Source organism: Leucopleurus acutus (genome assembly GCF_964270905.1).
Source record: "Leucopleurus acutus genome assembly, chromosome: 9".
Lineage (NCBI taxonomy): Eukaryota > Metazoa > Chordata > Mammalia > Artiodactyla > Delphinidae > Leucopleurus > Leucopleurus acutus.
Window position 1 is genome coordinate 85,566,356 of NC_139144.1, and position 25,443 is coordinate 85,591,798.

Consider the following 25,443-nt stretch of genomic DNA (forward strand, 5'->3'; position numbering starts at 1 on the left):
CCTGGACCACCATCACTCTTGCCAAGGATGAGTTATGTCCTAATTCTTGGTGCTTTCAATATCTACATAGATGATCCTTCCCACACTCTGGTCGCTGTTACTGTCCTTCACTCTCCTCAGCCACTGACCCCCCTGATTTTACCCTAGAGTTTGTCATTAATAACTGCACCCCACCCCATTATTCCTACTCTCCAACTATGCCATCTCCTATATCTCCCTGAGTTCAATAATCCTTCAACCCCACCAATCCTGCATTCTCTTGCTCCTTCTGGGTTTTCACTATCCCTCACTCTCCTCACATCCTCAGTCCCTTCCCCTCCAGCCTAGATTCCAGAATCCATCCTGAATATTATCACTCCCTCTCAAGTACCCTCAGCACCTTTGTGTCTCTTCCACTTTATTCTACTCACCGACCAAGTCCAACTCTCCACCAACTGCACCATGCCATTAAACTTGCCTGGAGAAAAACCACATGACATACTAACCATTTTCACCTTAAAGTCATCATCTCAGGCCTCAAGAGGGTCCTTGATGTTGCCTGGAGATCATTCCATGTTCCCCTCATATTTTCTCTCTGTTGAATGGCTATTTCACATCTTCTCCCTCTTTAAACCCCCCACTGCCTCCTGATGACCCAGCTTCCCATTTCACTGAGAACACAGAAGCAACTGAAAGAGAACTCCAAGTTCCCACCACGATGCCTACCACTTATCTGGAATCGGACCAGTAGATCAAGTTTCTCTCCGTATTAATATAGAAGAACTGTCTCACTCTAAGCAAAGTCCAACTTTTCCCCTTTTGTACTGGATCCCATCCCATCTCCCCTTCTCAAGGACATTGCTCCAGCAACTCTCCCCTCTCCCTACATCATCAGTTTGATTCTCTCTCCTAGGTCCTTCCCATCAGTAACAAATGTGCTGGTATTTCTCCGAAACATAACTGTTATTTCTTCCATTTGAAAACATAACAAAATAAAACAAAACCTCTCTTGGCCCCTCTGCCCACTCTGCTCCCCTTTATAGTAAACTCCCTGAAAGGGTTTCCAACACCTTGCTTCGCATTCTCTCTCTAACCCTCCACTGCCCCACCAAACCTGATCTTCACATTGCTAAAGCCAATGGTCAATCTGTCCTCAGCTCACTGTTAGTGCATAACATACGTGATTTCTCCTGGAAACACTTCCTTCACTTGGCGTCTAGAACACTATGCTCTCCTCCTCCTTCACTGGCTTTTCTCCTCAGTTTCCTTTGCTACTTCATTCTCATCAACACCCCACCACCACCACCACCATCTCCAAACACTAGAAGTTTCCAGGACTCAGTCTTGGGTCTCTTCTAATCAAAACACATGGTTTTATACCACACATAAACCAGTTACTCCTAAATTTATATCTCTAGTCCAGACACTGTGAGCTCCAACTGCCTACTTGACATCTCCGTTTGAATATCTAATAGGCATCTCAATATGTCCAAAACTAATCTCTCAATAGTATCCCTCAAGACTTGCTCCCCACAAGGTCTTTTCTATCCTAGTAAATGCAGCTCCCTTTTCTTACTTGCTCAGAACCTTGCCGTCATCCTTGACTCCTCTCTCTCCACCCCATTTCCAACCCATCAGGAAACCCTTTTACACTATTGATGCTTTCAAGATATATGCACAATCTGACACTCCTCACTGTTTCTACTGTTACTACCTTGGACCAAGCCATCATCACCTGGATTGTTGCAAAAGCCTCAGAAGTGGGTGGCTTGTTTCTAATCTTAACCTCCTCAATCTAATGTGACCCTTTTAAAATCTTAGGTCACGTCACTTCTCTGCTCCAATGAGAAGTGGAAACCTTCCAGTGGCTTCCCATCTGTATTAGTTAAGGTAATGCTACCTCTGTAAGAGATAAACCCCGATATATCAGTGGCATAAAATAACCAACAGAAGTTCATTTCTCACACACAGAAAAGTCCAAAAAGGGTGTTCATGGAGTGGCTCTTTAAGAGGACCCTGGGCTCCTTCTATCTTGTGACTTGCTATCTGTACTACACAGTTTCCAGAGTTGCCACAGAAAGAGAAAGAGCTTGGAGAATGGCATGTGGCAGGTTTGCATGGCCAGTACTGGAAGTAGTGGACATCATTTCTGCCTCTCCTCCCTTGGCCAGAGCTCAGTCATGTGGCCATGCTGTAAGGGGGCTGGGAAATGTCTAGCTGTGTCACAGGATGAAGAAGAAACAGTTTGGTAAATAATTAGCCAGTCTCTTCTACATCACTTCACTCATAGTAGCAGCTAAAGTCCTTACAATGGCCTAAAGGCCCTGCATGGTGTCCCTCTCCCCTTTACCGCCATCCCTGCTACTACCTCCCTGACCTCATGTCCTCCACTCTCCTCAGTTACTGTACCCAGCCACCTTGACTTCCTGCTGCTGCTCAAACACTCCAGCAGGCTTCAGCTCAGGGCCTTTGCCCTCGCTCTTCCCTTTCCCCGGGATGTTCTTAACCACCTTCAGATGTTCACTCACATGTCATCCTCTCCATAAGCCGTCCCTGGCCACCCTCTCGAAGACTGCAATGCCACTGCTGACAGTCCTGACACCCGCTTTTCTCCCTTCCTGCCTTATGTTATTCCGTGGTACCTATCACCACTTCTCATTCTATATATTTTGCTTTTTTATCTTGTTTATTGGCCGCATACCAGAATATGAGCACCATGAGAGAGTTTGTTCCATTGCGTTCACTGCTGTATCCCCAGTGCCTAGAAGAGTGTCTTGCATACAGGAAACAGTACATTCATTTGTGGAGTGAATGTTCAGCAGCACCACATGAGCAGAGTTGGGATGCTTGCAGAACACCATCAGCCTTTTGAGGCCGACATCACGATACCTGCCATAAACAGTCCTTCAGTGCTTCTCTCAGAGACAGAATCCACAGTTAGATGGGCCTTTGATACAGCTATGGTGACACTTCTTATGTGTGTCAGCCCTCATGGCCTTTTCCTCCTCTGCTTTCCTTCTAACTCTTGGGCTCCCATGAGGCCTAATCTGTTTTGCTCTCCTCAGAAAGCTCATGTGTTCTCATGGCTCCACCAGCTGCTGCCTGGCCAGTGACCCTAAGTATCTCCTCCAACCTGTTGGTTCTTTCTTTATTGATGTTCTGCCATCACCTTAACTCATCATGTTTTGAATCCAACGCAGTTCCCCCGTCTTCCACTCATCTAGCTCATTCTCCCAGTTTCCTATGATTACAGCTTTAATTTTTTTTTTTTTTTTTTGCGGTACGCGGGCCTCTCACTGTCGGGGCCTCTCCCGTTGCGGAGCGCAGGCTCCGGACGCGCAGGCTCAGCGGCCATGGCTCACGGGCCTAGCCGCTCTGTGGCATGTGGGATCTTCCTGGACCGGGGCACGAACCCGTGTCCCCTGCATCGGCAGGTGGACTCTCAACCACTGCGCCACCAGGGAAGCCCTACAGCTTTAAATTTTTGAATGCACCTTCTTCATTTCCTTCTTCCAAGGCGTCACTGAGTCCAGGAAATTGTTGTTCCCACTTTTAAAAGTTCCCTTGTATAGAAGTGTTCATTTGCATTTCTCTTGCTTTGCCTAGGCCAAGCCCTCATCCACAGGGAATCAGGGCTGACAGGCCCCATCTCTGGCAGAGTCCCACTAGCTTATCCAGCTTCTTCTAGGACACTTCCAGGATGGTGGCTCTCCCACTAGGCTGCACGTCCTTGAGGGCAGGGACCGTGTCCTATTCTTTGTGGGTTCACCAGCACCTAGTGCAGTGCCTGACTTCAAGGAGGCATTTTCAAAACAGTTTTTTAAATATCTTCTGATGCAACCTATTCTATTATAGTTAACCCCTATTAGGAGATGCACCTCCCTGAAAGAACACTTTCAACCTCATTCCATCTGCCACAAAGGTACAAGCTTAGAAACCTTCAGAAGAAGACCCACAATTCCCACTGCCTTCAGCTCAGGCTCCTCAGAGCTCAGGCTCCCCCCTTCCCCTCCTTTTTTTTACATCCCTCATCCCCTACCTGACCTAAGAAGTTACCTCCTACTCTGTCCCCTGCTTGCCCTTGTTTCCTCTTATTCCTTTTGCTGAATAGGGCATTCAGGAATTTCTTAGTCTAGCCTGAGTCACACCTTCTTAGGAAGCCCTCTCTGGTTGCCACCAAGGGTCAGGGCCACAACTGAATTCCCACTGGTTGTCAACCTCTCATATATTTTTTTTTTTTTTTTTGCGGTACGCGGGCCTCTCGCTGCCGCGGCCCCTCCCGCTGCGGAGCACAGGCTCCGGAGGCGCAGGCCCAGCGGCCGTGGCCCACGGGCCCAGCTGCTCCGCAGCACGTGGGATCCTCCCGGACCGGGGCACGAACCCGCGTCCCCCGCATCGGCAGGCGGACTCCCAACCACTGCGACACCAGGGAAGCCCTCAACCTCTCATCTTGATGTTTAAAGTAAACTAAGTTGCTTTGTATTTAACTCTCTCATAAGGATACTACGTGTCTCAACTGGATTTTAAACTATAGAGGCTTTATGTGCTAAGAACACAGGTTTATAGTCCATTGACATTGCAAACATAGTAGCCCTTATTTAATTTAACTTTAATTTCATGACGTGAAAATGAATGAATAAGTTAATAATTTCCTGTGTTCCTCTTCAATCAGGGACATTCTATGGGTTCCACCCATTCAGTTCACTTAACATTATTAGGCATTTACTTTGAACTGGGCAGTAAGCTCAAAGTTGTAGGTACAAAGATGAATAAAGGCAGATCTCTCCCCTGGAGCTTAGTCTGGAGGAGGACAAATGGATAAGCAGCATTATATAGCAAAATTTGGCAAAGTGTACCAAAGATGCAAAGTGCTATGAAGGTAAATAAGGGAGGAATTACTATGCTTACTTAGTGAGGTCAGGAAAGGCTTCTAGAGCTAACATCTAAACCGTGCTTTCTGTGAACCGGGACTTCTATTGTCATTCACAAGGCAGAGAATCTGGAAAACGCCCTCACTCCTGGTTGATAATGAAAGACTGTGGAGATGTGAAAGGGCGGGCAGTTAGGAAACACCGAGATGGTGGTGGCCCGAGCGCGACACCCGAGAAGTGGTGGGAGATGAAGCCGGAGCCAGCGACTGAAGTTCTGTACGATACCCCATTTAGGCGTCAGAGCTGAAGGGAAAGGAAGGGATGGGATTATTCAATATATCAATAGTTGGCGACTGATTAATTCAGATTAATTAATTAGTCGGATTAATTCGGCCCTGGGTTCTCGTGGGCATGAAGATAATTAGGATAATTTAAGAAGCCCTATGGAGGCCGAGTCAAGCGCAGCGAACCAGGACGTGGCGGTCAGACAGCCGCGCCCACACGCCCCCCGGAGTAAGGGGCTGTGGCCCGCCAACCCCACAAGTCCAGGGACGAGAATTGGGAGGGAATCCTGTCCACGTAACTCGGCGCGCTCGCGGGGACGTGGCGCTTTCCAGCCAATCCGGACCACGAGACCGTAGGGCCAATGGCTGTCCGGGGAAGCTGTGCGTCCGCGGCGGGCTTGTTGGTGATTGGTCCGGAGGCTGCCGGCGTGGAGGACAGCGGCGGGGCGCGGAACCGCTTCCGGTTGGGCGGTGCTTGCGCGCCAGAGCTGAGCCGGTGGGTGAGTTGCAGCCGCGGCATCCTGGGCAGTGGGCGCAACGGGGAGAGGTAAGTACCACCGTGCACGTCCTTTCGCCGCCGCCTCCCCCTTGTTCACTTTCTTTTTGTCCTCTGGGCCTCGCTCCCGGCGCGGCAGGGCCTCCTTGTCTCAGGGCCCCTGTTTCTGCCAGCTCGGGGTTCCGGGGCCTGAGGCTGCTAGCGACTGCCCGACCCTCGGTGCGCAGCCTGGGTCGGAGGCCGCCGCTCGCCTTCCCTTGCGCTTTGGGAAGGGGTCTGGGTCCCTGCAAACTCTGGCTCCCGGCTTTGCGTCCTGTGGGGTACAGTTTCGTGCCTGGCTTGCCACGTTCTCTGGCCCTGGGCCCCGCCAGTCACCAAGCCCCTCGTCCGAAAAGGTCACTCTTGTTTACCTCCTGAAGGTCGGAGTGCAGTCAGATAGCGGTGTTGTTACAGCTCCCTGCCACTTCCCACACTTGGGCCTGCTTGTGTCCGCCAGCTCCGCCCCAGGGCCACATCCCGAGAGGACATCTGCATCTGCCAAGAAGGTCGTGTTCGCTGACTTTGAGGGTGTAGAAACAAGGGGGAAGAAAGCATGAAGACACTATGTGATTTTTTTTTTAACTCTCTATAATTTTAAAGAAAAGACGGAGTATTTCGAGCTTCCATGTTTGGCCGCATGCTTTGGTCAGCGAAGGAAAGTAGTTTTAAAAGCTTCATTAAAGGATTGTATCTTTACCTTGTTTCGTTGCTTCTAGCTCCACACCCTAGTTCTGATTTTTGGCATACTGTGTTCATCAATAAACTTAATTCCCTACAGCTGCCCTGATTAAGAGTCGAGTGATTTGCAGTTCCAAAAGCTGCTTTTGCATGAAGGCAAAAAGCTCCCTGGGTCTCCTACTAAAACTTCAGGGCCTTTGATCTGAATTCCTAAGTGTACAAAGTCCCAGAATAGTGTCTTTGAGAGTTGAATTACATTCACTTCCTGGCATGAACCATAAAGTCTACGTTAATGAGTCAGGAATAAGGTTGCTTCTAATTTGTTTTTGTAGCTTGGAGGTAGAGAACCGTGGAATTTTTGATAAATTATTCTTTGCCATAGAATGGCACTTGACACAAGACAAATGCATGTTTGACCTCATTCAGTAGATTTAGTTAACCGGGTTCCAAACGGTGGTCATCATTGAAGAATTTATGTATTGTACTACAAATGAGGGTCCAGAGGTAACCTGTAAATTGTATTTGTGTGGCGAGAGATCTGAGCTTACCTGGGCCTAATCTGAGATTTACAGGGATTCAGCGGTCTCCAATAGGATTCTTTTGAGAATCACAACTAGGAGAAACATGAGCTAACAAAGATGAATTGAGTATGCCTGAGTGGATAGTAGTACTCAGATACAGCTTTGAAATCAACTCTTAATCATCACTGTCAATATAATCGTTTGCTTCCATTCATCCAGTGATGTGTCAAAAGATACGGCATTTTATGTACATTTCACCAGTACTGGAGATCAGTACACTGATTTTAACACACATTTTCTCTGTGTGTGGCACATGCATGGTGTAGCCAGGGATAGCCATTAGAGATGCTTGCTAGGCCTAGTTGTAGGTCCTAGTTGTAAGGTCCTAGTTCCCTGTCTTTATGAACTCTTAAATACGGATGTTGTTGATGCTGTGATTTATGTATTAGAGTTAAGACAGCTGAAATAACACTTTTCTTGTTGCTGGCTGATGGCCAGATCCGGTAAGGGGAATTGGGGGTTGGGGAGCACTGGCAGCTGGCAGGAACTTTGTTGCTCCCAAGTACAGTCCAGCTAATCCAATAAAATGTTTTGGTGTACAGAAAGTGCAAGACACTGTGTTAAGGACTATAGAGGGGAATTAATTTATATTAATTTATATTAAGCTGAGATCCCTGCCTTCCAAAAATGTACATCTACAGAGGAGCTAAGGAGACAACTTAAGATAGCCTATGATCCTTATTGTGGAATGGTACGAACAAGTCTTATAAAAGTTGAGAGGAATGTGTGCAGATCACTTCCAGCTGGAGTGATCATAGTAGGTAGGTCTTTTCATCTAGGATTTTTAAATTATATTTATTTACATTTGGCACTAAAGCAAGGATTCCCAAGCATTTTATGCATGTTACACATGCACAGCAAATTACAACTAGAAACCAAAATTCTTGTCTCTACATTTTACATGGTATTCCTACAGTAATTAATTATGTATTGAAGTTTCATCTGCCAAAAGGAAACTTTGATTCTCCCAGAGTTTCTAAGAACTTATTTCTTAAAGGAAATTTTCTTTACTCTGTAGCAAGAAAAATTTTAAGTTTATACTGGGTTGCTCTGGTTATAGAACTAATGAAACCTAAGTAATAGTTTGTCATTTCAAAGCTTTTCTTCTACAGCCAAAGTTTGCACTTTTATATACTCAACTATCTTATAAACGTATGCCCTCAATTACACAAATAATTTAATTAGGATATATTAATGAACTAGAATGAATTAGAATATATTAATGTAAATTTGTTCCATCGATCGCTAGAGAAATGTTGAATAAATGGTTTGTCATTATCATAACTTTTATCAAATCATGAAGGGTGACATTATTACTTTTTTTTTTTTTTTTTTTTGCGGTACGCGGGCCCCTCACTGTTGTGGCCTCTCCCGTTGCGGAGCACAGGCTCCGGACGCGCAGGCTCAGCGGCCATGGCTCAAGGGCCCAGCCGCTCCGCGGCATGTGGGATCTTCCCGGACCGGGGCACGAACCCGCGTCCCCTGCATGGATCGGCAGGCGGACTCTCAACCACTGCGCCACCAGGGAAGCCCGACATTATTACTTTAATATGATAGTCCATTGGTGGTACTTGTACTAAAGTCTGAAAGTGAAGAATGTCAGATAGATAACCAGATACCTTTAATTCCCAGACTTTATAACCTGAGCCTTCGTATAGTTAAATTGCTGTCAGGCTCTTGCCCTCAATCCCCAATTGAAGTAGACACTTAAGCATTGAGATTCTGCTTTTGCTGCACTATAAAGGAATGCCTTTTTTTCTCCCCGCCCTAAAATATCCAACTCACAGAACTGGAATTTTACCACCACACCCATTTCTCCCACTATTAACATTGAGCAGTGGGTCTTTGTTCAACCAGAATAACTGTGGGGTCACCCGCTGTTAATGTTCTTGAGAAGTTGAATTTAATCTAGACATCTAAATTCCCCTGAAAAAACTTACTTTTAAGTGTTCTGTGACCAGTGGATTTTTATAAAAAATGATTGGGAAGGAGGGGAGAAATGGCATGAATTTAGAGCTGTCAAGCAAATTTTTGAATGGATAAAACTAATTCTTAAGGCTTATCATTGTTTTTGAAAGAAATTCAAGTCTATGCTGTTACCTTTTTTTCCTTATAAATTAACTGGAACAATTCATGAAAATAACTTTGCAGGAGACCATTATTGGTGACATGCTGCAAAAGTATGATAGTAACATGATACCTTTTCTGTTCTAGCCCTTTATTTGTGTCTCTAACATCGTGTGACGCAGTAGAAGTATAATACAAGCCATGTATGTAACTTTAGATTTACAGGTGAATATTTTAAACATGTGAAATTAATAATTTAATCCACTACACACAAAAATACCATTCTTTTGACATAAAGTGTAACACACCACTTGTTAATTCACACTAGCCACATTTCAACTGCTTGGTAGCCACATGTAGCTAGTAGCTCTTGTCCTGGACAGTGCAGGTCTAGTTTTCTGTTTGTTCAAGAAAAAATATTAAATGTTACCCTTGGTGAGGGAGGGACAGAATTTGAGGAAGAGAAACTTATAGGTCATTTGAGAAATGGGAGATGGGGAGATGCATTTTTCACAGCCATTGATTTACCTTTAGATCACATGGTAAGTTCACAGGCCTTCCTCAAAAAAGAAAAAAAATCTCAAATAACCTAACCCTACCACCTGAAAGAATTAGAAGAACAAACAAAACCTAAAGTCAGGAGAAAGAGGAAATAATAAAGATCAGAGAGGAAATAGAGATTTAAAAAACAGTAGAAAAAGTCAGCAAAACCTAGAGCTGGTTCTTTGAAAGGGTAAACAAAATTGACAAACCTATGGCCAGACTCACCTAGACCATATGGTAAAACTCATACAACCAAGTCCTTCATTTATGTATTATATTATGTTTTCCTAATGTTTTGTTATCCATTGATGAATAGCTGTCATGACGGAGAAAGAGAAGGATCTTAGCTTTCTATTATTTGGTTTCCATTTGCTTGAATAGAGAAAGATGCTTCAGAAATAACTGCACTAATGTAGTTCTTCAGATGCCTTGTGTAAGAAGTTGTTTTATACTCCTTCTCACATTGTCCCACATTATATATCCTTTGTCTTGAGAGATCCTTTGTTTCTATTTAGACATTTTTATGTGTATATGGATTTAGATAAATTTAGTAGTCTCTTTTTTTAGTGTCTGTATTCATAAAACAAGGGGCCTTTTGTTAGTTTCTAATAGCCAGGAGTTGATATATGTGGGCACAAAGTGCATAGTTTTTAAAACTTACTAAAGTGCAGATTTTTCATTGCCCACTGCAGAGAGAGAAAGGTAGGACCATTGCTTTGTCCAGCAGGTGGTCCTTGATGACCTTTTTAGGCAGTTTCATCAGTAGTGATAGAAACCTAGATTTCAGGGTGACAGTAGGTGGTGAGGAAGCGGAGACAGCAGTTTCTAGAGACGGTATGGGTGAAGGAAAGGGAAGAGCATGCTTGAAGGAATAACGAGGTCTGAGAAAGACTGATTTTGGATTATGAAGACCTGAGAAGTATTGATTGACAGAATGGAGGAACCTGTAGAGGGGCAGGATTGAAAGTTTAATTGAGAAGGGAAAGGATAGAGAGATGGATAAATGATAAAGCTGAATCACTTGGCTTTTATTCTGAAATTCTTCTTTTGTCACTGAATCAAGATGTTACACCTCAATCTTAAATGTAGTTTTCCCTCTAGAATCAGTGAGTCAATCTGTTACATTTCTTTATGTTACACAGTATCAAAACTTTACACAGTATCCTTCCCAGGCCCTGATAGTGTTAGTGGGCTTAAGCATTAATTCATATTAAAACATTTGGGGTTTGCAGAAGTTGTCAGGGTATTATGCAAGAGTTGTTGGAGTATTATTCTCGGGATGTAATTAGTCATTTATAAAATTTTCCTAAATGGGAAGCCCCCTTGTTAATAGACACAAGGAAAATCCTCTGTTGCAGTGACTCTTGATTTTACTTGATTCTGTAAGCCTCTAACATTATAGATATTATTTGGATATATCACAAAATAACAACATAAAACTCATTCCTTATCTCTGTAAAGGATTTTATTTGTCTAAAGAATTATTTGTAATTTGAAATGGAAGTTTGATTTTGTCCTAAAATAAAGGCATACTGTGATGTTTGAGAGAGCCACTGAATCTAATTTTCTCTTTACTGTTCCACTGATCTGATTGATTGGATTCAATTATTGGAGAGTGGGCTGGAGGGTTATTCTCCTAGGGCAGTGTTATTTTACTTTATAAAATAGGATTTGTGTCTTAAGAATAAATATGTGTTTTTCCTTCAGTCTCCTTTTCCAATCTGGAGAAATGGCTTGAAAATGTTTGCTTTGCTACCTAAAAATGCAAAGAATTTTTATGCTATTGTTTAGAAAGTAATACACATAAAAAGATAATACACGACTGTGTGCTCATTTACAAAATATAAGACAACACAGCAGTACAGTAGTGAAGTTCACTCCCCACGAACCTTACTTCCCCACCCCATCTCTTCTCCCTTCAGCGTAGGGCTTATTGCTGTTTACAGATAGATGTTTATCCTTCCACACCATTTTCGTGCATATATGTTATATTTTATACAAATATAAACAAGCTGGGGAGATTGTTGGATTTTGCTTTTTATATAAATGAGGTCTTGACATTGTTTTACAACATGCTTTCTTATTGTTGCTGTTTTTGTTCACTGAACATATCTTGGTGCCTTGTCAGTTTCAGTGTGAATAGGTCCGCTTCATTCTTAAACTGTGTTGTGTTCCACAATATAGATTTAATATGTATTTACCACTTCTTTTGTTTAGTTCATTTTCCTTTTTTTTTTAAATCATTATAAACTGTTATCATTGAACATCTGAATTGAAGCGTCTTTGTATATAAATTTGGGTATTTTGATGGGATAGCACGAAACAGAACATTGATAAACTTTCAGAAGCATAGCCAAGTCCTAACATTGGTGAACAGCTTAAGAATAGTACCACCTTCTTCCCCTTTCTCTGTGGGTCTTAGGGCAGTGCTGCCACATTGTTTCCTCTGATGGGTTTTCATGAGTCTTAACAACTGTCCAGCAAAATTACCGTTTTTGTGTGTTTTTGAAATGGGCTCTTGGGGAAGTGACTGCCTCCCATTATCTCCTTAGCTAACATTTCTGTTTGTCTTTTTGGCGTTGTCCTAGTTACTCTAGAACACTTTCTACTCTCTATTGATATATCCTTCTCTGCCATTTCTGGACCTCCCCACTTAGCTGCTTTCCTATTGGACACAAATAGTGCCCTCTTATGCCCTTTTACAGCCTGAAAGTTACTCAAGGAGGCCTCAGGTTGTGCCTTTGTATAATCAGCTAAATTGTGTTAGCATTAAACATATTCCTCTATTTGCTTTCCTTCCACTTTTAAGGAATTTTTATATAACGTAACGTGCTCACCATTAGCTGCGCTAAGCATTTTTTAGTTTATTAAATCCAAAATGCTTTGTAAATCCAAGCAAATACAATGTAACTTCTTTTAGTTACTATTTGGGGGTTACAAGGAGATGGATACATTAAAATATGGCTAATTTATTGGCGTATTTGATTTCTTTATCCCTTGACACAATTCACTTTCTTCCTTCTAATTCCCAAAACTTTGAGGCAGGATCAGATACATGCAGTTTCTTCGTATTAAGTGTACTCTCAAGTCACATTTCTTAAGATATCATTATGGCCATTTGAGAATTTGGTTAGAATACTGGTTCTCAACCTGGCTGCGTTTTAAAAATATTTATGGTTAAGGGTGGGGTTCAGTGGTCACTTATAAAAACTCCCCAGGTGATTTTAGGGTACAGTCTAGGTTGAGATCACTGAGTTACAAGCAATGCTGAAAGAATTTTTATAATGAAAAAAAATTTATATATAAAATATGAGCCTTAGATTAGATAGTTCCACTGGTGACATCCTGGGGAAGGTGAAGCCTGTGGCTAGTTTAATCTGCAGATTAGGACAAGATAATGCATTTAACTTTCATGTGATGCTGTGTCCCTCTGTACTGTAGCCTTGTATTAGTTTCCTAGGGCTGCTGTAACAAATTACCGTAAACTACGTTGCTTAAAAGGACAGAAGTTTATTCTCTTACAGTTCTAGAGGCTAGAAATTAGAAATCAGAGTGTTAGTAGGGGCATGCTCTCTGAAGGCCTTAAGGGAGGATCCTTCCTTGCCTCTTCCTAGCTTCTGGTGGTTGCCAGCAATCATTGACATTCCTTGACTTGTAGATGATCTCTGATCTTTGCCTCTTTCATAATGTGGCATTCTCTTCTCTGTGACTGTATCCAAATTTCCCTCCTTTTATAAAGACACCAGCCATTGTATTAGAGCCCATCCTACTTGATTACATCTGCAAAGATCCTATTTCCAAATAAGGTCACATTCACAGGCACCAGGGATTAGGACTTCAGCATATCTTTTGGGGGGACACAGTTCAACCTACAACAGGCCTCATGCCCAGTAACCACCTACCCATCCAGTAAGGGAGTCACTGGTCATAAGAGGAAACGAGTGAGTGATAATAGGAAATTATAAAAGTTTATACTCACCACAAGGGGAGAAGCCTTCAGAATCTGTGTTCTACTGATAAAGGACTAGTTAAAATATGAAAGCCTGGGAAACTCTTTCCCCTTGATTTTTTTATTTTTTATTTTATTTTATTTTATTTTATTTTTTGGCCATACTGCACAGCATGCAGGATCTTAGTTCCCCACCAGGGATCGAACCCATGCCCCCTGCAAGTGGCAGCATGGAGTCTTAACCACTGGACCGCCAGGGAAGTCCCCCCTTGATTTGTTTTTTGTGTGTGTTTTTTATTTATTTATTAATTTATTTCTATTTGGCGGTGTTGCGTCTTCGTGACTGTGCACGGGCTTTCTCTAGTTGTGGCGAGCGGGGACTACTCTTCGTTGTGGTGCGCGGGCTTCTCATTGTGGTGGCTTCTCTTGTTGGGGAGCACGGGCTCTAGGAGCACGAGCTTCAGTAGTTGTGGCACGAGGGCTCAGTAGTTGTGGCGCATGGGCTTAGTTGCTCCATGGCATATGGGATCTTCCCGGAGCAGGGCTCGAACCCGTGTCCCCTGCATTGACAGGCAGATTCTTAACCACTGTGCCACCAGGGAATTCTCCCCCGCCCCACCCCCCACCTTGATTTTTAATTTTACAGTTTTCTCTAAAACCTTAACCTTTCTGGACAGTACTATAGGTTATCTGTCAAGAGTTCTAAACAGTTTCTATCCTGCAGCTTCTCTGCGATTTTTTGTCACTGTTTTCGATAAAGTGTTCCAGCCTTGTGCTTGTTCATCAGAATCACCTGTGACTGCAGAGATTCTGAACGTACAGTGTAGAGCTGGGGAATCTGTACTTAGAACAGTATTCCAGGTGGTCCTTATACCTGGGTAGGTTTGGGAAACAAGTATACAGAATGATAAGGCAGTTATCCATCACTGTACCGTCTCAGTGGTTTGATCTTTGAAGGTGATCATTGGTTCTTATCTGACAACCATCAGAATCACCTGGGAACCATTTAAAACTACAAATGCTTGGGTTCAGCCTCAGAGATTCTAATTCAGTCGGGGAAACTTTTTTTTTTTTAATAAAGCTTCCTAGGTGATCCTAATAACCAGCCAGGTTTGAAGACCAGACCACTGATACAGTACAAAGGTAAAGTATTTGGAGTCAGTAGGTCTGGATTTAAATCTTGGTCCTTTCACTTTTAAATCTTAGGAACTTGGGCAAAAGGATTAAAGTTCTACTTTGGTGTTTTTGAAGTGAGACCACTTACAAGGTGGATGTTCCTAGTAATTTCTTGTTCCTGTAATTCCTTGTCAGCCTACAATCAGATGAAGAAAACTGGTGAATATTTCTCAGTAAAACTGGAAAGTCTGATATCCTACCATACTTTTTTTTATGGATTAAAGTACTAATATTTGGGATAATATCAAATTAATATTGTAACTGGATGTGAGCTTTTAATTTCTTGTTTCATTATTAAGCGTACTGCTTCCTGAATGAACTACCTGTCTTTTTTCTTTAAGATCTGATTATCATGGACCTGCGACAGTTTCTTACATGCCTGTCCCTGTGCACAGCCTTTGCCTTGAGCAAGCCCACGGAAAAGAAGGACCGTGTACACCATGAGCCTCAGCTCAGTGACAAAGTTCACAATGATGCTCAGAGTTTTGATTATGACCATGATGCCTTCTTGGGTGCTGAAGAAGCAAAAACCTTTGATCAGCTGACACCAGAAGAGAGCAAGGAAAGACTTGGGTAAGGTGCCAGCTCTCAGGGAGCTAGTTAGAATAATGACATTTCTTTATAAATCAACTCATTCTTTTTTTCTCTTTTGGCTCAGTCACTCAGTAAAGCTGTATTGAACTACATCTTCTGAAAACTAACCACAGAATTGCTACCACTAAAATTTAATTAAGCGCTTTCCTGCATTTCTCCATTGAATAATAGTTTTTACCTCGTTCTACAAAGCAAAGTCATTTATGCATAAAATTGCCAAATACTATAGGACTCAGCTTAAACTGCATCATCTTGACCCCAAAGGAACATTACATGGGGGTTTTCTCAAACCTGTTGCTTTTAATTTTTAAAAACTATCTGTGACTTATTTATTACTGACCATGCCAAGTCTTTGAGTGGATAATAAACTGCAAATTAGACTCCTGGACTGACTAATTTCTGTAGAGTTTATGGTTTCCAAGGATGTCCTTCACCCTCTTTGGTTTCATTGTCAGATATTTGCTTAATCAAAAACAAAACCAAACCAACCTTGCCTTTTTTTTTTTTTAATGTGGACCATTTTTAAAGTCTTTATTGAATTTGTTAAAATAGTGCTTCTGGTTTATGTTTTGGTATTTTGGCCATGAGGCACATGGGATCTTAGCTCCCTGACCAGGGATCGAACCCGCACCCCCTGCATTGGAAGGCGATGTCTTAACCACTGGACCGCCAGGGAAGTCCCTCAACCTTGCCTTTTAGAAGGTTGTAATAAGCAGTGGTCTTAATGTCAGAGTATGTGTTGCTATTTCAGTAACAGCTGGGCCATAGTCAGGTTCTGTGGCTCTCTCAGCAGGCATCTTTTTATTTAAAGAGTTGATTTGGTAGAATTCCAGTTGATTATTTCTGAGGATCTGAGAATGTCTTTTTTAGCTCTTTCAAAGCCTTGCTTTTTAAGGAAATGCAGGTTAATTCAGTGAACATTTTCTCCTCAATGAAAGGCTGCCATTGGTGTAACTTTCTGAACTATATTCAAGAGATTTGTCTGAAAAGTTATACCACATAGGAATTTCCAAAAATATTTTGCCCATGGATAGTGCTGTGATTAGAAGACGTTATAGGATTTGCTTTGGGTGGTACTTCAAAATAAATTTATTCTTTCAACGGGTTTTCTGCTAACTGAAGGATATAGTATTTTATTCTTAAACACTCACAGAAACAATAAAAAGATTTTGCTGTGTAGAATGAGAAACTCCTAAAACATTTGAAAGTAGATAGAGGAAACAGAAATTTGTCAAAGAGTTAGTCTTCTGTTAGGTTGTTTTTCTAACTTTGAGGGACCATGCTCACTTTTAATTTTAATCTTATAACTGTGCTAACATTCCAGGCTGAAAATAGGGATGCATGAGGGCGTTCTCAGTCTTCGTGTCTTGCATAACGTGCATGTCCAGCCTACATTTTGGTCTGCACATGTCTCTGTGCAGAATTACTGTTAAATAATGAAGGGCCCTTAGGTTTGGTGTTCTGGCTCTGTGTAGGTACTGGAATAGCTCTGCTAACAGTCTTCAGTAGAGAGAAAATGTTTCTTTTTGTCATCAGTAAATATCAAAAGTTCAACACATGAGCGACCCCATATTTGATTAGAATAAGATGGTTAAAATCATGTTTTTCATGGAATGTATGAATGAACCAAGTACTATTTTCTTCTCCCAAAATGGAGATAATGGCAAATATTTCCAGTTTATAAGGTGATGTACTGTTGCAAGCAAGAATTCCAGGTGAACTTTTTTTTTTCTTTTAACTTACTGTGGCATTTCTAAACATTATTTGGTACGTGACGATACATCAGAGGTTGCGAACAACAGAGTCCCCCTTTTCCATCTATCTAGGAGGCCAGTAACTATTAGGAGATAAGATCATTGTCTATACCTCTAGTTGCAAAAATTCACTACTATTTTTAAATTCTTAGTTATAATACCTAAAAGACTTCAGGAAGCACTTAAAAACAATTTTAATATCCAGTTTTTAGTTCCTTTTTCTTATGAAGAATGTTGACAAATAGAAGATTTTTTCTTGTGTATGTATTCTCAACCCCACCCCCAAGAAGTCTAAATATACTTAATTTTCATTTATGTGTCCTTCAAATGATTATTTATTTTGAGGTGGTGGTCCTTAATAAAGTTTTCACCCTTGATATATTTGCTGTAGAAATGAACTAGAGCAGTTCATCATCCTTTTTTGGGTCACAGGCCCAGTCCCTTTGGCAGTCTAGTGAAAGCTAAGGGCAAGTGCCTACATATGAATATATATAAAATTTTGCTGAAAATTTCTGGAATATTGTGAACCCTCCTGGAGCCCATTTATTGACCCAGGTTCTTAAAAAGTCAAAGGATTTGTTTGATGCCTTTTGAAATGTAGAGGCATATGTTACCTCTTAGAAATAATATAAAATCCACTAGGTACATTGTGTCTGTCGTGGAGTGAGTGCTTATTTAGTGGCATCATGGATCTGTAGGGTTCTCCAGTATCATAGAAATATAACACCATTAGCTTCATAAATTTACACAGGCTTTCAAAGATCCGAGTTTAGAGCTTCATGCCTAAAATAGGACATGCCCACTTCCAATGTACTTTCACAACTGCCTGCAGGCTGGATAGCTAGCAAGATAGGGATGGCTTTTTTATTTTTAAATGGTTTTGTGGTTATTTTTGTTGTTGTTTTTAAAATATGTTACAGACCATATGTGGCCCACAAAGTGAAAATTTCTTCTTATCTGTCCTTTTTCAGAAAAAGTTTGCTAACCTCTGAATTAAACCATTTGGGATATTTCTGTTGGGATGAATAGAATGGCATTTAGCCAACTTCATTAGGAAAAGCCCATCTTAAACAGTCAGATGCCTTTTTTATCTGAGTGTTCCTTCTCTTTAGGCTGTTTATAATAGTTTAAAATTTTCTTTCGGGAATAAGTACCTTGCCCTTTTTTTCTTAATGGTACAGTGGCAATCTTGGTAGCCAATACCTTACAGACACAAACTGGATCCCATTATAGAATATGCAGAAGTTTGGGGGCGGTTAAAACTTAATTTATTAATATTCTTAAGATTCTACAGGTTCAAGTTGCAAAAAATTTTTGTCCCGTGTCCATGTAGATAGAGGAGGATATTTGAGGTGACTTCTTACTGCTCTACCTTTTAACATTTTAGAGCAAAAGCTGTAAGATTCTCTGAAGGAAAATGCTTGTTAATTACAAGATTTAAGTAATAGACAATCATGGCTAACAGCATGTCAATATCAAGATGAATTTGTGTTGCTTGTATTCTGTGATTCTAATCACTTTCCAGTGTTGTATTCATGAGATGAATACAAACTGGGGAAAAACATTATTTGCTACCAAACGACAGTCTTTTTCAGTCCTACAAGTAACAGAGCATAGGAGTATGCCAAGATATCAATTCCATTAGAAGTTGTTGGGGTTTTTTGTTTGTTTTGTTTTTTTGGCCGCACTGTGCGGCATGCCGGATCTTAGTTCCCCACCAGGGATCGAACCTGTGCCCACTGCAGTGGAAGCACGGTGTCTTAACCACTGGACCGCCAGGGAAGTCCCCCATTGGAAGTTTTGATTTAAAGTTCTTGTGACTTTACATAGGCTGTCTTAGCTTCTATAAGTAAGTGACTGCATCTTTAAACAGAAGTTTTCATATCATGCACATATTTTGAAATCCTTAAATAAATCATTTAAAAAATGTCTGTCAGTAACATAACAGATCTAGAAGAAAGAAACTCATGGAGGGCAAAAGTATATTGATTCTTTAGCTTTGTAGTTTTGCTTTATCATCTGCACCCTAACCCTCTCAGCTTATTAACATTCTCATAATCAGGGATATACATTCTTACCACATTACTTCTTCAGAGCTCTCTGGTTTTGTGGTTATGTGTAAAAATCCAGTTCAACATAGTGTATAATAAACTGCTAGCCATTTTTAAAAATAAGCATGCTTCTGTCTCTGTGTACCTGTTTTGGGGTTTTAAAAAAAGTAATCTTGACCTTAGGTATAAGTGATCCTGGAACTATATTTGATATCTTTGTATTTTTAACAGAAGTGTTTTGGTTTTTTTTTTTTTTTGAAAACACAGCTGAATTTTTTTAAAGTCTGGTTTAAATTTTTGAATTTTTAGAAAACCAAGCCAGTGGTTGTGATTGTTTACCCAGAAATTGAGATTCTCGTAAAAGCCATAAAAAAAAATACAAAGATTTGCGTGTTGTTTGATGCTAAGAGTGGAGAACCCAGATAGGAATGGATATTCACTCCTGAATTCTGACCATCGGCTGAAACCTACCTCTAAAGGGATAGTCCGGATTCAATTTTGGATCCAAGTACACCAGCCATGGACTGTGCTTGCCTTGTCTGGATGGCTCATTTCAGACCAGCAACGGGCACTTAAGAGAAAAATTTTCAATGGCCTGTCTGGCAGTTTTGTTTTGAAAACAATTTTTATTTCCATGCTTTAGCTCTGGGCAACACCTGTGCCCACAGCACACACCTGGCTAAGTCCAGAGCCTAGTGTCCTTTTAACCTCTTGCTGGATTTCTCTGCATTTTCTACAGAAAGATTGTAAGTAAAATAGATGGCGACAAGGACGGGTTTGTCACTGTGGATGAGCTCAAAGACTGGATTAAATTTGCACAAAAGCGCTGGATTTACGAGGATGTAGAGCGACAGTGGAAGGGGCATGACCTCAATGAGGACGGCCTCGTTTCCTGGGAAGAGTATAAAAATGCCACCTACGGCTACGTTTTAGGTAGGTCCCTACTATCTGGGGGAAAAAGCTTTGTGGAGCCGGCACTTTGAAACGTAACTGTTTTGTCTTGTAGAGTGATTGTAGATAAAATAGACGCGGATAAAGATGGGTTTGTGACGGAGGGGGAGCTGAAATCCTGGATTAAGCACGCCCAGAAGAAATACATATATGACAATGTTGAAAACCAATGGCAGGAGTTTGATTTGAATCAAGACGGCTTAATCTCCTGGGATGAGTACAGAAACGTGACTTATGGCACTTACCTGGGTAAGGGGCAAGATGTCAGCCCGGCAGAGACCATGGTCTTGAGTCAAAGAAACAAATGGGTCACACAGTGAAGGAAAGGAAGAAATTATGCGTATCTGAGATAGTTTGATGCTGAGCTGATTCTCCTTCCCTCTATTAATTTTGAAGTTGTATATTGTGTATTTTTTTAAATTTGTTTTATTTTGGTTTTCTAAGGTCTGACATCTTTTAACATCGTTAGCATTTCAGATATATTTCCCCATTTTTTCTTGCTGTCATCCCGCAGAGAGACCATTTTTGTAGTAGATCTTGTTTAAAAGGCTGCATTGTTCCAACAATGCAAAGCAAGAGGCTTTGAGATGTCTCAAAGCCTGACATGGTCACATTAAAGTGTTGGACCTGAAATTCAAACCAAATTAGATTTCTTTGTAACTGGTGAGAATAGAAGGAAAATTACTGTTTTTCCTTAATAAAATAAAGATCAAATATAATCGCTTTCCTTGATGAAATTTAACTATTTCAGTATGTCTGCTTACTGAAGTTTAGAAATGAATTATTTCCCATTTGTTTTCTCTGGCACATGAGTTTATCAGCCTGCTTTGCAAATGCTTCAAGGCAAATAAATGTGACTTTGATTGCTTTCTGTTGATTTGGTAGCTTGTATGCTTGGGCCACCTGTTAGTCATTTTCTTTTACTTATTATACTTGCCTGCTGTTGAATGCTAGGTGGCGATCTTACTGAGTTGATGACTTAGGGTGTTTTTGTTAGTGAGATTCCTCTATTGCACATGGTTACAGTTTGAGGCAAGAATGTATAAATGTTACTTCTTGCATTTTTATTCTGGAAATTAAGTAAATTTCTGGGTTAAAGCAGGCATTCTCCATCACCAACTAACAAGCAGTGAGTGTATGATGGTCTGTTTCCCCCCGCTGGATAGCCAGCTGTCCGTGTTAATTACAGGACTGCATGCGTTTCTGTTGAACAGATTTTTATTTCTGTATCAGGCTTGTTCTCATTCCTAAGACTAGAGTGGCAGTCTCTCTCTACGCTTGACACTTACCCAAGAACCAAACATATCCTTCACCCAATTAAAAACACGTGTATTAAAAAGTCAGTGCAGATAGAGAGGCATCCATGCTTCTTGCTCTCTGGCTGAGACCCAACACCCTCTGATTTATTTGGAATTAATTATAAATGTAAAGCAGTGGGTAGGCTATTGGTGATCTCAATAGAATGGTGTGTTAATAATCTCAGCTCAGACCTAGTCACTCACTTACTGTCCAGAATGAATCTTAAACTCTTTGTATGATTATGTGTTGAGAGCTTTGTTGCCTCACAGGGCAAATGATTCAATGTAATGGGTATTTCTACTGACTGAGACTGCATAAGCTGAAGCTCTGGCTGGAGAAACAATGTCTTTATAAGGCATCTTTCCCTGGAGGCCTGTGGCTGGACAGTACTCGGGGTAATGAGGTGCCTTACAAAAGTGCTGAGGAGTTTTTGTGAAAGCGTGTTCTTGGTTCAGCTGAGTTCGGGTATAAATCACTTTAGCTTTTAGCCTGCTTTCCACAAAAGGAGCATTAACCCTGTCTCTGCCACAAGTAAAATGTGAGATACTACGATCCACCCTGCCTCCACCAGAACTAGACCAAGAGCCTACCCAGGCCAGATAGCCCAGTAAACTGGTGCTTAAGACAGACAATGGCACTCTGAGCAGTGATGATAGGCACGTGAGTTTAGTCATTAAAAATAAAGTTTAAAAAAATAAAAATAAAGTTTTAAAGCTTCCTTTTTCATCCTTATATATGTGCATGTCATCGGGCTACTTGATTCCAGTCACCATGGTTTAACTGAGGAGGAGAGAAGGGCTCTTAGCTAAGAATCTACTCTTAATATATAAGTTGTCTTCTGTTATCTTTCTTATTTATGTTACATAGTTTGTACTGAAGCTTTATTTGTTTAGAAGAAATGACTTAGTATCTGAGAAAGATCGTACTTTCCTTAAATTCTTTGTCTCTAACCTGTTACGGCTTTGAGTATACACGTATAGGGTCCACAGAGCCTCATGATTCAGTCAACTATCTCACTAAATTTTGACACTCAACAAAGAATGAAGCTTCAAGTTGCTCATCTCTCAAAATAGAGCAGTAGTTTATTGTTGTTGTTTTTAACTGTGCTTAAAGTATGGAAAGATTGAACTTCAGTATCGAAAGTCAGCAGTGTAATGTTATTAAGGGACCCTGTGGGTCATTTTTATAAAACTAGTGCTGTATCTTTTTAAAAATTTGACCAATATGTTGTAGGAACAATCATTTCTTACCTTTAATATGGTGTCTTTTCCTTTCAAAATATCTTCACATGTTACCTTAGTAGGTCCATACAGCAACTCAGATTGAAAAGGTTTTTTTTTTCCTTTTCTGCCATTAACTCCACATTTTTTCAACTTAAAGAAACAAAATTTCATTTTTCTAGATTCTTACGGAGAGACTAAATAACTACTGCTTGTGCAGTTCAACATCCTAACAGATGGATAAATCCAAATTTAATTTGGTTGTAATCTAATATTTATCTTTTGTAACAGCTTTATTGAAGTATAACTGACATACGATACACTGCACGTATTTAAAATGCACAATTGATGAGTTTTGACAGATGTATGTATCGGTGAGCTCATCACTGCAATCGAAATAAATGAACATTTCCATCACCCCAAACAGTTTCCTTGTGTCCCTTTATAATCCTCAAGGCAACCACTGATCTGTTTTCTGTAACTCGAATTTATTTGCATTTTCTAGAATTTTACAAAAATTGGGGAGGAGGGGTAGTGAACAGTATTTGTATCTCATGGTATATTTCTGAGTTGGCTTAAGAAACTAAAGTGTGACCATTCAAAGTGGTGTTGTTCTGGTACTTGAATCCAGATGGCCTATAATGGGATAGAAGGCCTTTGATGTCTGGCTTCTTTTGGTGGGGGGCAGGGGGGTGCCGCATTGTGCGGCTTATGGGATTTTAGTTCTGCTGACCAGGGACTGAACCCAGGCCCCCGGCAGTGAGAGCTCAGAGTCCTAACCTCTGGACTGCCGGGGAATTCCTGATATCTGGCTTTTTAATGAGAACCTAATGTTTAATCGACATAGCAATGGCTAACGTTCATTAAAAGCCAACTCTGTGCCAGGCACTGTTCTAGCACTTAACTTCTATTTATTTGCTTAGTTAGCCTCATAACAGTCCTATGAGGCCAGCACTGTTATTATCTCCATTTTACAGATGAGTAAATTGAAGTACAGTTAAGTTACTTGCCCAAGGTCACATGGCTAAGAAGTGGTAGAGTTAGGATTCAAACTCAGTATGACTTTAGAACCACCGCTGCCCCTTGGATATATCTAGAAAACTCAAGCTCTTTGGTTGCCCCAAGAGCAGTGACAGTGAAGCATTACATAATGGATTACACAGTCCAGGAGCCAGGATTCCATGTTGAATGGCAAGCATTTGCATTCAACTCAGACCTGATTTTGAGGTCTTTGATGACCAAAACTGAATGTCTTTATACTGCTGCAATTTTACCTGAGTAATCAAGAATTAATTCTTCAGTACTTGGTTTATCTTTCTTGGAAATTGATTCCCCATACATTTTCATGTTTTCTGGAAGTCTTTTAAGATTTGACCTAAATTTTTCTTTTCTAGATGATCCAGACCCTGATGATGGATTTAACTATAAACAGATGATGGTTAGAGATGAGCGGAGGTTTAAAATGGCAGACAAGGATGGAGACCTCATTGCCACAAAGGAGGAATTCACAGCTTTCCTGCACCCTGAGGAGTATGACTACATGAAGGATATAGTAGTACAGGTGGGTGGGGTGAGAGCAAGGATTCTCAATGGAAACTTTCTCTTTTTGTTGCTTACACTTTCCTCTTTAGCCTTTCCTCTGTATTTAGAAGAATGACTTGCTATACAAGTGCTGGCCAGATTGAGTCCAAGCTCTGTCACTCTGTTTTTCTGTGATCTCGATGGTGCTTTAAGCTTTCTGTTTAGTATGACAATACGTACCATCAGATTGTGTATTTTGCCATTCATTGGTGGCTTCGTACTGTAAGCATGAGGGGAAATCCTATTTTTTAAAAAATCAGGCACTGAGTAATGACAGTGATACTAAAGAATTTTCACAGAAGGCAGTTACTGATAAAACATAGACTGTAGCTGTAGATGTACTCACTGGTCACATCTCCTGTTAGAGTTAAGCATGACTAGGGCTACCAGATCATCATGGGCTTGATGGGGTAGTTCACTATTAAGTGTTCCTTCAAGAAGACTTAGTTATTTTAAGCTGAAGCATAAAAAATTGATAATATTTTACCATTCTTTCAGCTAGAAAAACCACAATTTCCTATGGATTAACCATACCCACACATCTACATAAACGTGTGTGTGTGTGTGTGTGTGTGTGTGTGTGTGTGTGTTTTAATGAATGACAAATAATTGCCTAAACTAACTCATCCAGATACTAAGTCTAATTACTCTCTTCTGTTTAGGAAACAATGGAAGATATAGATAAGAATGCTGATGGTTTCATTGATCTGGAGGAGTATATTGGTAAGTCTGTTTCTAGTGTTTTTCTTAGAAGAAGCTGAGAAGCTTTGGAAGATATGTTCACCAATAGAAATAATTTACCCCATGGGTCAACTCTCAGCACATCATTAAGTCAGACCGGTGTGAGGAATAGGGGGTCATGATAAAGTGTCTGTAGCAGCACTGGCAAATCAAAATGTAAATGTGAGCCACATATATAATTTTAACTTTTCTAATAGCCACATCAAAAACAATAAAAAGAAACAGATGAAATTTATTTCAATAGTGTATTCTATTTAGCCTAAGATTCCAAAATACTATAATTTCAACATTTTATCAATATAAATCATTGAGGGTTTTTTTTTCTACAAATCTTCAAAAGTTTATTTTACACTAAAGCACATTTCAGTTTGGACCAGTCACATTTCAAGTCCTCAGTAGCCCCATGTGGCCAGTGGCTACTGTAGTGGACAGCACTGAAATAGTACATCCCAGATGCCCTGTGGAATTGACAGTAAGGAGTTGCAGGGAGCCTAGACTGGCATTAGGAAACGGAAATAGGACAAAAGAGACAGTTGGGTGACTAAGAGCTGTTGATTCCTCTTAGTCTTTCCTTTTCGCTGTATTCTAT

At 40.8% G+C, this 25,443-nt stretch overlaps 1 protein-coding gene across 2 annotated transcripts in view; it reads left to right on the forward strand.

Annotated features, from left to right (window-relative positions):
• Positions 1-5,595: 5,595 nt before the first annotated feature.
• CALU (calumenin) overlaps positions 5,596-25,443 on the forward strand; it is a 28,319-nt gene continuing 8,471 nt past the window's right edge. Inside the window, exons 1-5 of one of the 2 annotated variants that reach the window (XM_082846639.1) lie at positions 5,596-5,681; positions 15,005-15,236; positions 19,802-19,995; positions 23,927-24,093; positions 24,776-24,836. In XM_082846639.1, the coding sequence (XP_082702765.1) occupies positions 15,016-15,236; positions 19,802-19,995; positions 23,927-24,093; positions 24,776-24,836 (643 nt within the window). In that variant the 5' untranslated portion in view covers positions 5,596-5,681; positions 15,005-15,015. Of the gene's footprint in view, positions 5,682-7,543; positions 7,690-15,004; positions 15,237-19,801; positions 19,996-23,926; positions 24,094-24,775; positions 24,837-25,443 lie in introns of those variants that run through there. The other variant, XM_082846638.1, reaches the window with a different exon arrangement.